Source organism: Pungitius pungitius, chromosome 8 (genome assembly GCF_949316345.1).
Source record: "Pungitius pungitius chromosome 8, fPunPun2.1, whole genome shotgun sequence".
Taxonomy (NCBI): Eukaryota; Metazoa; Chordata; class Actinopteri; order Perciformes; family Gasterosteidae; genus Pungitius; species Pungitius pungitius.
This window is the reverse complement of record NC_084907.1, coordinates 21,561,019-21,574,915: the sequence shown is the minus strand read 5'-3', so window position 1 is coordinate 21,574,915 and position 13,897 is coordinate 21,561,019. Positions and strand designations below refer to the sequence as shown.

The 13,897-nt window shown below is 44.1% G+C and overlaps 1 protein-coding gene across 2 annotated transcripts in view; it reads right to left on the bottom strand.

Annotated features, from left to right (window-relative positions):
- ca16b (carbonic anhydrase XVI b) overlaps positions 1–11,930 on the bottom strand; it is an 83,083-nt gene extending 71,153 nt beyond the window's left edge. For both annotated transcript variants that reach the window (XM_037490035.2, XM_037490036.2), the window contains exon 1: positions 11,182–11,930. In XM_037490035.2, coding sequence (XP_037345932.2) covers positions 11,182–11,266 — 85 coding nt within the window. In that variant the 5' untranslated portion in view covers positions 11,267–11,930. The remainder of the gene's footprint in view (positions 1–11,181) is intronic.
- Positions 11,931–13,897: the final 1,967 nt, after the last annotated feature.

Below are 13,897 nucleotides of genomic sequence, written 5' to 3'. Positions count from 1 at the left end.
GAAAAATTGAGAGCTGGCAAAAATCTATTTCGCGATCAATTTTGGGGAGCTTATCCCACCACTCAAAACGTCACGTCACCCATTCACCCATTCACCCTCATCCATACACCGGTTGCCTGGGCGCTACTCTGCAAAGGGCCACCTGCCCAAACAGGACCGTTTACCCCTCGTACCATTCACACGCGGAGCGACGGCAGACATTTGGGGGTCAAGTGTCGTGAAATGACACGTCGTCATGGACACAGCGCAATTGATGCATCAAACCAAAGCCTTCTTACACTATTTAGGTGAGTCATTCGGGCTCCACTCTTATGCCGAGTCTCACTGCCAAATCAGTTGATTCACCTTGAATTTGACTTTTCGGCTTGTCAAGATTTGTATTCACCCATATGTCATTTATGTTGAATAACCAGTGCAAACAATGAATAAACTTGAAGGGCTTTTACAAGAGAATGCAGCATTGTCATGACAACAGAGGAAGCAGCGAGGTCAAAGTTCAAGTTGAAACAATTCCTTTAACATCCATGCATATCAAGGGTCCTTTACCCTTTTTGACAGCTATCTATTATGTTCCTTACAATGCTTTAGAATGTTTGTTTCTTGTGCTTTCCATAAACGGATCTCTGAGCCAAACACGTTTGAAAATGTGGAACCTTTAACTTTAAAGGCGCGCTGTCTCCGTTTCCAGCTCTTGACCTACTTGTGTCAATATACATTTTTCAAGTTCATTAATGGAACAAGCTGATGCTTCGGTGAGCGATATTGCAATGCACATTGTTCCTCGTGAAAAAAAAGCGACAACAACGCACGCAAGGCGCTCAAGAAGCATCGGCTATCGAGCAACAAACCCACACGAGCTTAGGCAACACCCCTGAACCGACTTTGTGCATCACACAACGGGAGAAACAATGGCAAATGAGTTACACTTCATGCACGTACATGGATGAAAGTCTCCAGTGCATTCAACCTTTCCTTAAAAAGTAATACATTACATCCTGGTGTTTATTCCATCTATTCATAAGAAGCTGGTAAGGAGCGATTGTTCTATTGTTTGACCAAAACTGACTGACTCTTTTATCAATTAAAGCTGCATGACTTCCTGTGGAGAGGTTGATGTTTAACGCAGCCCTCCACAATAGATGGCTACACCTCAGAAGAGGGTGAAATCACATTGTAGATCTGAATTGTGCTTGTACAGTAAATAGCTGCTGACTGATTGACTGAGTGCATCAGGGGCTCTGATGAAAAGCATTAACAAGATTAAACCAATTCAGAGGCTTGTGACCTCTTTACCAGACTTGCACTACAGCTCCTTCCCTTCCCAGACTACAATAAACAATAGTCAAACGTGTCGCCATAACTGCTTCGAAGGCGTCAGGAAAATTTACCGTGTAAAGTGAGGTTTTAAATTTCCAATATGTGGCTATTGGATCGCTCGAGTGCCAGGAGCTTATGAGGTGATTCCGGAGGACACGGCGGGTGCAGCCCTGCGTGCACACTGCCCCGCGATTGATTCGGGCAATGAAATCAGCTGCCTCCGGTGGATGCATTACACTCCCGGCGCATTACTGGTGCTCACGAGCGGCGATTGGTTGATAACGGACGATTACAGGTGGAGCGGGACACGGGTACCGCCCGGCGTGATGATTAGAGGCGAAAATTCAAGAATCTGTTTGGAATCATATATAAATATATATATATATATATATAAAGCGCTTAGTAGAGAAAACACCCGCCTTGCACCGGTGGAAAAGGCTCACTGGCCAAATGACTCAATGTTGGCCGTACGTAACACCCACCGCGTGACTACATGCATGTATTCCGAGCGGGCTCCCCCCCCCCCCATGTGAGCCCCGGGGGCCATGCGAGCGGTCAGACGTACTGCCTTCCTCTCAGAATGCGTTCTTTGATGTTGAACTGTAATCAATACTTAAAAGGTTGGATTTAGAAACCCTAAATAAAACCGTGAGAACCCTTTAGCAGCCTCACTGGTGTTTACGCTATGCAGATGGGTCCCCCCCCCGCCCCCCCAAAGAGCAGGGAGCAGAAACAATTTTGCTTGAGAAAGGAGAGATGCTGACACTGGACACAGTAAAGGTCCAACGTTCATTTTGAAACTGCATCTCAAAGACCAAAGTAATAGGACTATTTTTGCTGTTTGGGGCATAATGCAAAGGATGAGAAACTGAAATGTTTTAATGCAGCTTGCAGCCGTTTCATGTTGCTGTGCTCCCATTTTTATTTCTTTTTTTTCAGGTTGAGTGAACTGTTATGTTACTTCCTGTGATCCCCTAGACATTAAATTAAGGTCGCAACAGGATGTCAGCAGTGCTTCCTCTGCATGCTGGTTCCACGCATGCATTAAGAAAATAAAATAAAAATAACGTCTTTGTCTTTTTCTTACCTTTGCTTGATAAGCCAAATCAAATTTCATTTTGCAGTTGATGTTTGGCACGCTGGAGCTGAAGCCAATGTATTCCCATGATGTGTTTATTATCCACTTTTATGTTTTAATTTAATCATACTGCCAAAAAGAAATAGCACACTAAAGTGTAATTGTGAGTTCAAGAAAAAAAATGAATTTCTTTTTCAGAAGATTTTCACGGTCTCCACTCATTCTCACCGTTTGTGACTAAAATTAAATTATGTTACCAACTGTTAAAACTAATTAATCTTACCACATCAGAATCAAAGTGAATAATAAGACGCCCATCCCAATTACCAATGGGGTACTTTTAGATCTCATATGTAGTTTCCTCAAAAAGAGTCGAATCCAGCGAGAGCCATTTTTTTTTTCTACACTGGACCCAAATTGGTGATCTTGAGTGGCATTTCTTTTACTCTCAAGAGATTATAGCTGATCTCCACACAATAGGCATCTGGCTGACTTTAGAGGCATTGTGATGGAATAAATCTACGGGCATGTCACAATAAGACGGCCACTAATGAGAACATCTGCTCAGCCCAGCGCTCCTCCCCATCCACACACTTGGTGGTTGTCTGTTAAAATGGGAAATGCAACCCCAGTGGGATTTAATCAACAGTAGAAGTAGTCGTATCAACAGACGACTATAAAGTTATCTCCATCCTGCTTACTTGAAGCCACCGTGACCCCCGATTTCCTCCCACAGACTCACATCTAAGCGAACCCGACGCTAATGAGAGCGAATGAACACATGAGCAAACGAAGGCTGGCAAAAAAAAACATTGGACGGAGCGGTGCTCGGCCCACGACTTAAGGTAATGATTCTAATCAGGCAGGAACACCACAGCCGAGCGGTGAAATCGATGTGGGAGAGCATTTAGTGGCGCTTCATACGGACCGAAGCAGCACAGCAAAGGGCCATTCAGAGGGGGATTATTTTAAAGGAAAAACTGTTGAGGTCGAGTATTTTTAAAAGAAATAAGGCTTGGGATGTTATTTTACACACACACATATATATATATATTATTTTGATATAGCTAATATTGTTTGGCTCTGTAATAATAATCAGTGCTGCCGCTTTGATGGATTCTTTTGTCACACTTTGTTGTAAATAAATGTGACTGCTTCTTGTGAGTTTGCTGTTGTCATTATAACTTAATGTACACATTACATTGATTTGACTGTATGCATTGTCTGTTAATTACGCAGCATGCCGACATGCATGTATCCATTTATCGCAGTTAGTATATTTGTCGTGTGTTGGGCTTCATCTAACATTTTATTCAGAATGATGTCATTAAGACGGCGCAGAAGGCCCAGGTCGAAGATGCACAGCCCCACCACTGTCATAGACTCACATTTAGTCAATATCTTCCTATATGTATTGATTATAAAAAGGTGTTGATTTTCATATCTGAGTAAACAATAAGCCTAACGATTTGTGTAAACATTAAGGAATATACATTAGTTATACTTTGGGCTATGAATACAAACAGAGCCATCAATCACAGATCACTATTAATAGAAACGCTTGCATTCAAAGCACCTAAAAGGTTTCCAGCCGCACTGCTCTTATTTTTAGGTTTTAGTTCAGTTTGGACCTGATGGCAATTTAATTGATCATGACACATTGACTATGACGCTATAATGACACTCTTTAAATGGCACTCACTGGAATAAATCTTTGAATCTTGACCTTTAAAATAGGACATTTAATTTTTAAGTCTCCTATAATGACAAATGTAGGGCAGCAATTATAAATTCCCGTAATTATGATTCTTGGTGAATTGCTTGGTCTATAAAATGTTGGAACATGGCATAAGAGGGCTAGGGCATCAGGTAGCAAAGTAGTAGTTCAAATGGACTTTGAAGATAAGTGTTATTAGTATTATAAATATGCATTAGTAAAGATTAAAAAACAACAATCCATAATAACTGAAAGTGATTATTTAACAAACTGCTCTACAGGTGGAAACAGGACGTAGAGCTCAGTGCTGCCAGAGCAAAGTCAAATGTCCTCAACACTCCTTTTGTTTTGTACCTGAAAGTGACCACTTCATTTAAAAAAATGATATTAAACATTGTGAGAAGCCACTTGTGCCGTGAACCTTTTGCATCACAACGACTCGCGAGAGGCCCGTGGCAACCGAGAGGCTGAGTGGTTGCTAGGTCTCGCCCCCTCAGCGCGGGGCTACCGAGGACGGGTACAGGTGATCCCGGGGGGGGGACGCCAGGGGAGAGGTCTCCTCTGCCGCCGTAAACACTCGGCCCGGGTGCGCTTCAGCGCAGTAATACTAGCACAATGCACGGCCGCTTTCACCAGATTGTGACAGATAAAAGAAAAAAAAAGGCTAAAAAGGGGATTTGTATGACAGTGCTAAAATTACACGGGATCAACTAGAAGGTGTTTTAATTTTAGTTTCTACAGATGTTCAGCAAATTCGGCTGTTAACCGCGGTGTAACGAACGCGACGGTTGTCTTTTTTGAGGGGGGGCAATAAACAAATGTCTTTTTGATACATGAAAATGTCAGATGGAAAAGGCCATGGTGTTCCAATCCCTAGTTAATTAGGGTTCCACTACCGCTATGGTTTGGATGTTCCTGTTGAAGAAACGGAAACATTTGCATTTCCCAAAGGGGGAGCGTGTCAAGAGGATCGATAGGCTAGTCTCTAATCTTCTGTTCTGCCTTGCAAAAACTTTCCAACTCAGCACATCTTCTCCTCGGAAGCCTCTGAAATGAACCAACACCCAGAATTTCCCCACCGGCTCCCTCTGTCATTATCGCAATGCCACGCACCGCTTTCACAAAGGGCCTAACAGCACCTGAAAGGCGTCCATTTTTAATAACACGGTTAAATACAAATGAGGCCCCCCCCTCTTTTTTATTGTTTTAGAGCTTTCTCACCAAATAAGAGAAAGCTCCCACGGAGACAAAAGCGTGTGTGAGAGAAACAAACGGAACATCAATCTGAATCGAAACCCAAAGGAAAAGAGCCTGGGGGCTGATCTCTCGGGGTGTTAACTTAGGGGGGCGGGGGGGGGGGGAGGAAAAAAAATCCTTTTTCGAAGAGGAATTAATGAGGTTAGTGTAGCACTGGAGAGGAAGAGTGGGTACCCACTCAGCGTTAAACTCAACTATTTCTCTTTATTTACCACTTATGTCAAATTCTCGTGGTGAATGACCCTTCATAAGCCATCGCATCCTCATCAAGTCCGACAGTGGAAGGCGCCTCGCGTCTGTCCCCGAAATAAACAATATATCCTCCAAACTGTGATGAATCACCGCGATCTGTCAAAGCAACGCGCTTATCATTCCCACTTTAAAAAAAAAAAAAAGAGGAGGAATTTCAATTCCACAAGCGCACATTTGTCAATGCCTCCGTCGATGGCTTATTTACTAGTGCAGCTCTAATTATTGTGATTGGAAAGCTTCTTAGTCATTGCTCAGCCAAACAAGCCGTAGGAGAGGGAGTTCATTAGGGGGGGGTGGGGGGGGGGGGGGGGGGGGCGGTAGCGACAGCGCTTTTCTCCACTTAGCCGTGGACCTTTCCACACTTCCTGCAGTCAGAGCCTTCAAACGGTGGTGCTAGTTTACACAAACAATGAGATGCGACGTTGTGGCCGCTCTCTCAGCAAGCTGCATGTAATCTGATGAGAGGAGTTAAATAAATGCTTTGAATGCCAAACTGGAGTTTACAGAGCAGCTGATTTTTTAAAATCACAAACCTGAGATATACACACACATCTAAAAAAAAAAAAAAAGTATCTTGTGTATGGCATTTAGATTTAGAAAAAGACATGTTGGGATTGTGCTTTGAAGCTCTCGTGTTGGTATTAGCCTCCAGTATTCATAGTAATCCAGTGTCTTCCTAAATAGGAATCCAAAGCCAAAGTGTGTCAGAATAGACAGAGAATGATGGGATAGCCTACTTTAGAATTTGCTTTTCCTCGCCTCCGAAAAAGACAATCTTGAGAGCACAAAGCAAAACACATGCTCATGTGACCCACAATAGCACAAAGCAGGAAAGGGGAGGGAGGGTGTTGGGTGGTGGTGGTGGTGGTGGGGGGGTGGGGTGAGGGTTGAAGCCCGAGGGCCCCATTGTATCCAGCATCCACGGGGCAGAGTTGACTGACAGTCCAGCTGTAAGTAAAGCCGACACATTTTCGCGTCTCGGGCACGTCTCCTAAAGGGGAGACAGAGGACGTGGCGACTGAAGGACACGGGACATTTATTGATATGGCAAAGTCCTTGAGTGCAGCAGAGTACATCCTTCAGTGACTGTGCCTTATTGCCTGGACATTAATCACTATTGTCATGAAGCACAGGATATAAGTACACTCGTTTTCCCAAAAGCATTTATCCTCCCTTGTTTCAACCAGCTCGGTCTAACCTGGTGTGTGTGTGTGTGTGTGTGTGCGTGCGTGCGCCATCTTTGTTGCATGTTGCTAGGACAGATGAAATGATTCGGTGCGAAGTGGCTGTGAGTCATTGTAAATGATTAAAATGCTACTGTGTGACCAGCTCGGAGTATCTTGGCTGAAGACCGAGTGAACTCAACCGTACACACCAAGTAATGAAGTGATGACTGATTGCCTTGATTAACATAAGTTATACAAATAAACAGCTTCATCACAATTAATGTCAAATGACTATAATTACCCTTTAAATAAAGCATTGTTCTCGTGATGTTGGGCTCATATCAACTGAAACATTCCACTTCAGTATCAATGCCAGCGTTTCCAGACAGGACGACCTCGCCATTAATCTCCGCCGGTTGCTTAGGTTACGTTCCGGCTCCTGGAAACCATACGCGAGGTATTGATCCTCTTCTAATTCAATTACAACAACATCCGACTAAAGAGCGGCGAGCACTGGAACCAGGTGTAGGTGACAGAGTGTCTTCTGCACGCACGTTGCAGGGGGGGGGGGAAACCACTGGAAATGACTTCCACCCAGACCTGTTGAGTTCTGAACGGCTCGTCGCTCTATGAGGGGTTCCCCAATCGCGGCGCGTCCTCGTGCTGCTGAAGTGCGGACGCGTCCCGCCGACAGCGAGGACGGGAATATGAGGGCTTGAATCCAGCTTGGGGGGGGGGGGGGGGGGGGTTTGAAAAATACTTTGTTTATCTGCTCGACAGAATAGGCCTCGGTGAAGTCAACACATTCGGCAAACAGACCTTCGGAATAATCCTTTTTGATAAATAACGCGTATTTGTTTACGAGAGAACCTTAGAGGGCACCTTTAAGGAGCTGCACAGCCTCTAACTGCCGACATCCTGCACTTTCATCATTTTATAGTAGCATTTTATGTCGTGGAAATATGGTCTATAAAAATAAACATGGCTATTGATTTGATTTCTTAGTGCTTGATATGACTCCTTGTTGTCAGAGGACACCGCAATGTCACATCTAGCGTGGGAACAGAGTGGGAATTTCTTTTTAAAAAGCGTAATACACGACCAAAATATTTTGAATGAGCGACCTCAACGCCAAAACGCTGAAAACGGCAACCGAAAATAATCATAAATTCTGAAACTAACAGAGGGTTGAGAAGGTTTCCCACATCCAGAGAAATGATGACCAATATTTAAAAGTGGATACTTTAACATTCAACCCAAAAGAAATGACTCTCACAGGAAATCTATTCTGTGAAAGTTTATCTCGGTTTTTTTCAACAGTCTTATCGGTCTACCGAAAAAAATAGTTTCAATTTAGCTTCAGGGTATATGTTTTTAAATTCATATTTTTTATCATATAAAGAAGCGTGTTGTAGCATCAACAAAACGGACTACTGTTGGGCAAGTGAAATGAAACCAGCGCCAATTGGAGTGAAGAAACTAACCCTGGTGGACACAGCTTGACCACAATTACCAACCCTCCAAGTTTCCACTTTCCTTTGCAACAGAAATGGGTTTTTTTTTTTACAAAAGTGTATCCAGACTAATTACACAATGATAAGCCGCTCATTAAACTTGAAAGCAATATGCAAAAGCTCAGTATCACTGGCAAAATAGGATAAACAGCAAACAATCTGCAAAAGTGAAGAGTGATTAGAGTTGCAGTGTTTCCCCGTCGGAGCGTTTAGAGGGTGGCACACGCAGCTGGCAAAGAGACGGCAGATAAGAGCGCCGCGCCCGCCGCGCCCCGTCGAGGGCTGAGCATACATTACTGACGCCGCTTCACAAACAAGGAGACAGTCACTCTATTCGAGACGCGACTTCGCCACTGTTCATCCAACCAATTATCCAGAGAACGTAGCGGAGGAGGGCCGTGGTGATAACGGCACCGTTGCCAACATCAGGGACGTCCGGACAGCTGGCGTCCTGCTGGCACAGCGGCACATCAGGACCTCATTAATAACATTAACAGCATGTTTGCTCACCAACATTCGTACTCGCAGCGGACAGTGTGACGGTGGCTGGTTTTCTATTTCTTAAAGAGGACATCCTTAAAATACAGGACACTTTTTTGACAGGTCATTATGCCTGTCAGAAAGTAGTAATTGCTTTTCTTATTCAATACAGCAAAAATGCTGATCATTTAGGTCCTCTCCCTTGCAGTAAATTATTCCAGAGTTCTATCACAAGGCTTTATGCCTTTCTCCATTTTTTGTATAGCCGTATTCACAGAACATGCAATCATTTTCGCATTACTTAAGTGATGCAATCACGAGAATGTCTATAATTAATGACCAGCTACGCTTCTTACAAAGACTACCAAGCTGCAAGTCCACCCACACAACTTTCAGACAGACAAGTACAATCTTTACCGACTGAATCTTGACATATTCCACTTACAGATTTGTTTAGCTCTTTCTTATCGTAACATTTGGAGAAAAAAAGACATGGGAGACTGCTTTTTTCCCCCAAACAGGGGTGATCATTTTCATAATTCATTGCCTGTACGTATACGCTGCACACAGAAAAAATCATGCCAAAGGTATAGACAGCTATGTCTGTAAATCCTGTGTGCGTTGATTTAGGAAGACGAACATAATCCCCGTCCTTTACAAATCTTCTCTTTTCATGTGATCAAGCACCGGTTTGGTAAGACTCTCTATGATGTAAACTCTAAATTCATATTATTGAGATTTAGGTCAACCGGCCTAGTCTGGTAGACGACTGCATTATGAGACAGTGTACAAGTAGTAACATTGGATTTATTCTGCACCACCCTCCTGCCGGTCAGCCTGCATTAAGACACGTTTAGGGGCCTGGAAGGCTACTACTCAGTAAAGCTGCAAAATAAGAAATGGGGGGGTTTGGGGGAATGGGATCGGGGGCGAGGGTGGGACTCAGAGGAACCATTCCCCTGTGTTACGTGAATACGACTTGGGGGACGTAGAATAAAAACATCCAATGAACTTCAAAGTCCTTCCAGCGGCTATATTGTTCAGGTCAAATTTAAGATAAAACTAAAACAGGTTACCGTGATTTTACTCATTTTAAAGGTGTGATGATACAACCAGATGGATAAAGTAGGCGGGGGATTAGTATCAGACCACACTAGTTCATCAGATATCTTTTAGTGCGCATGCTAACAAGGAAGACATTTTACGGGCAGAAAAGCAAATGCAAATTGATTAACATCACATAGTTTGACCACAAGAGTGCACCACATTCATTTTAGAAGCGTAAAATGTCTTGATTAGCACATAACCAACCTTTTCACAAATATATCATTAAACAAATATGGACCTTCAACATAAATCTTAGGATTATACGTGTATTCCATGATGTCATATTGTTCAATGTATTATGATCATTTGATGCTGACTCAAATATCAATATAGGTATCCACCCCAAAAAAACCTACGTTGGAGCCATTGGGTAAATCTTGTGAAAGGCTTATCGGTGGGTCACAGTGCGTTCATTAGTTTCCCCTCCACCTGTTAAACATTCAACCACCCATTCCCTAATTAACCCTTTCATCCCTGCTGGAATCTCACGGGTCACAAGACTAGTGGCTGAACGACCGTCCACCTCCAACTGGTGGACTCGTGGAGGCAGGATGACGTGCGGGCGGCATTAATCGCCCCTCATACGTGCGCATCCTTCCGGGGGCCACCAGCGCTGAGTCTCCATCCTCATTCTCTACCTACGCAACATGACGGATACGTGGACCAAAACCTCCTCCTTATTAGCTACGGAGAAGCTGAGGAGAAAACTTCAGGACTCCTTTACAACAGCAACAAAAAACAAAAAAAAACCGCAACACAAGTGCGGGTTCAACAGTTCCAGAAATACCGCTAAATTGCACAGAAGACGAAGTGTCTCAATGGCAGTTCCACAGCACATCTCAAGTGGCCCGTGGGATTGGTATTTTACTAACGTTTCCTGCAATGGGTGGATTGATGAGTCACCGGTGTCCTAGCTTTTTAGGGATAACGCGTTTAGTTGTTAAAAAGCCGGAATTAGAGGTTTAAAGGCGGGGAATAGTTTGCGTCATTGTCCGATCAATAACGTGCACTCAAAAGGGGGGAAAAAAAAGAAAAGAAAAATCACGGAGCCTGAACGCCTCGGCGTCAGCGGAGCCGCTGAGACCCGGTTCGGCCCTGTGACAGCCGTTAACCGTTAGTGGGACCCGCGGCTCGACAACAAAAAATGGCTGGATTCGACATTTGGGGGGGGGGGGAAGGAAGGAAAAAAAAAAGTCGTTCTGACAACAAAATACAATACAACACAAGACCCCGCGTCAACGCGGTGGAGTTGGGCTACACGACAGGAAGCTAACCCGCGATGCGACCACTTACCGGGATGACAGGCTTTGTGTTTGGGCAAGGTTAAAAACATTAGGGATAAAATCCACCAGTAACTCGGTTCCCGTATTCTCCGCATGTCAGACCACTCATGGGGAGCGACGAGAGGGCAGCGGGGGACAAAGTTACGAGTCTTTTTTTGCTCTTCTTTTCCAAAAAAAAAAAAAAAAAAAATCACATACACTCGGAGGAGCCAGAAACGAAGTTGGCACCGCGGCCACGAAGGGAGAACATCGAAGTAATGCTTAGCGATTCGACACAGTCACTGTTTGTTGTTGTTCTTGTTGTTGTTGATGATGGGTTTCTTCTTTTTTTTTTTTTTTTTTTAAACGACGAATCGATCGGCCTCCAGTCCGAGCAGAGGCTGCTTCTAGCTCCGAGGAACGAAACGCTGCCGCCGTGCGAAAAACTGTTGAAAATGTGCTGGACTCCACGGTGCCTTCAGCGGGCTTCCAGATAGCGACATTCCCGTAGTGACGGAGGGTCAATCGGCGATCAATCGCTGTGTTTTAACTAGCGCCAAAGAGAAGAAAGAAAGGAAGAAAAAAAAGTGGTCGAATAATATCGATTACACGCGGTCATTATTGGGGGATTATCCGCGTTGTCGGCGTGACGAAGGGCACTGCACACCGCGAGGGAAAGCTGCGCTGGAAACGTCCCATTCCTCCACCCAGGAAGTGGACTAGCGGTCAGGCACGCGTGGATATCAGCCTGCTGGTCCCATCTACAGGACGGGCTGAGAGAGAGAGAGGGAGAGAGAGGGAGAGAGAGAGGGAGGGAGAGGAGGAGGGGGGGGGGGGGGCGGATCTTTGATTTTTTTTTTTTTTTTGCTGAGTGCAAAAGCGGTCGAAATGGACCCGGAGTCTGGTTTCGGGTTTAATGCTGCTGCGGATGTGGGCAGACTCCAGATAGATCAGGGTCGCCGGTGTCACTCCGTTCAAATCACTGCCCGTGCACGTGGCTGTGCTGCTGTGTTCTTTTTCTCAACGTTGCATCAAACATGATGGACAAAAAAAAAAAAAAACCTGTCGATGCCATTTCACGATCCACACAGCTCAAGGCCTTAGCTCAACAGGGTGGTGGGGGGGGGGGGGGTATTCTCCAGGCTAAACCCCCTGATTCCAACCCCCGTCCAGTTATCTCGGTGTTTCGTCGCTTCCTCCCAAGCCTCGTTATTAAAACGACCCTCCAGTGGCCACACACTGATGTCCCTTTGCCTCCTGCTGGCAGAGCTGTGAATGGAATACTTTAGCAGTAATCATCACCTGGAATATCATCATGTATGAGTGTGTGCTGATTGGAGAATTATGCATCCACCAATGACACTCCCTTAGGTAAATGTGTAGTCGGTGGTCTTTTTGCAGAGCTATCCAGCTGGACATTTAATTTGAGGAATCTGATTAAATTTCTCATTTAATTACCCAGTTCTCTGCAGGGCCATTGACGACAGTCACAAGGGCCCTCTGCTTTTAATGTGGGCCATCTGCTTCCTCTCCAAAATGCCTACCTTTTCAAAGCTCCCACAGCCTCGTGGGCATCCTTTGCACGATCCTCCGGGCTGCACTACCTCCTCCGTGCACACTGCAAAACATTAGTGTGGTTGACAACACTCCAGGCCTCACCGTATCCTGACTGATCAAGTGCAATTAACCCGAAACAGTAGTTTGTGAATTCTCCTCAGTTTTGTTTTCAGTCTTGGTCTGTCAGGTGACATGACACGATGGTCTTTTGATGAGTCACGCAGACTCCAAAGATGTTTTTGACACACAGACTCTTCTTTTTTTGGAGCATGGAGTAGAGGATGCGCTTGTAAAGCACAGGGTTGATGGTTAGAATCCTGGGGGCTCCATGTCCAGTGTCGAATTGACACCCAGCCCACTAAATGCTCCATTTAGCAACCTGCTCCCACTGTGTGGAGTGGGTTTCAGGCAAAGAATAATTCCTGCAGGGATTATTAAAGGATACTTTCTTCTTCTTTATTCTTCATTCATACAAGAAAAACGTTGGTCCCAAAAACCAACCAGTGAACCAATAAATCAATACAAATAGCACATAAGAGTCTTTACATCCTCCGCCGCAAACTAAAGACACACCTCTTCAGACTAGAGCTTGGCTAATTGTACTTTTAATGGCTCTCATCTGTAGAACGTATTGTAAGCTAATGAGCTAAATGACATGTCATGTAATTGATCATACATTTATCGGTATCACTATGTGCTCATTTTTTCACTTTGACAAAATTATCCTAACTTTTTGGATTAGATCATTGGACCATGTCTTATTATTGACTCGACTTTGCTCAGTTTCTCTATATGAAATGTAGCTAACAGAACAAACAAATCCATTAGAGATGCAATCTGAATCTCTTTTAACGATCATTTAATTGCTTCGGTTTAGGTTTTAGCTGTTAGGATTTGCAGCAGAAAAAAACAGCAGTTTAGAAAATGTCACCTTACCGTTTAAGAAAACTGCTTTTTCATTTTGGGGAATATGCAAAAAAATATCAAAAGTATCAAAAAATGGAAAAGATGAGGTCACAATGTTAGCAATATTTAATATTTGAATATTCACAAGGCTCTTTGTGACACATTCTTCTTGCAGCTGTTTGGAAATCCACCACAACATGACCAAGGCGTATAGTTTTAATAAAGCGCATGTAAATGTTCCACAATTGTTAGTAATTTCAAAAGAGAGGCTCGTGTTCAAAAAT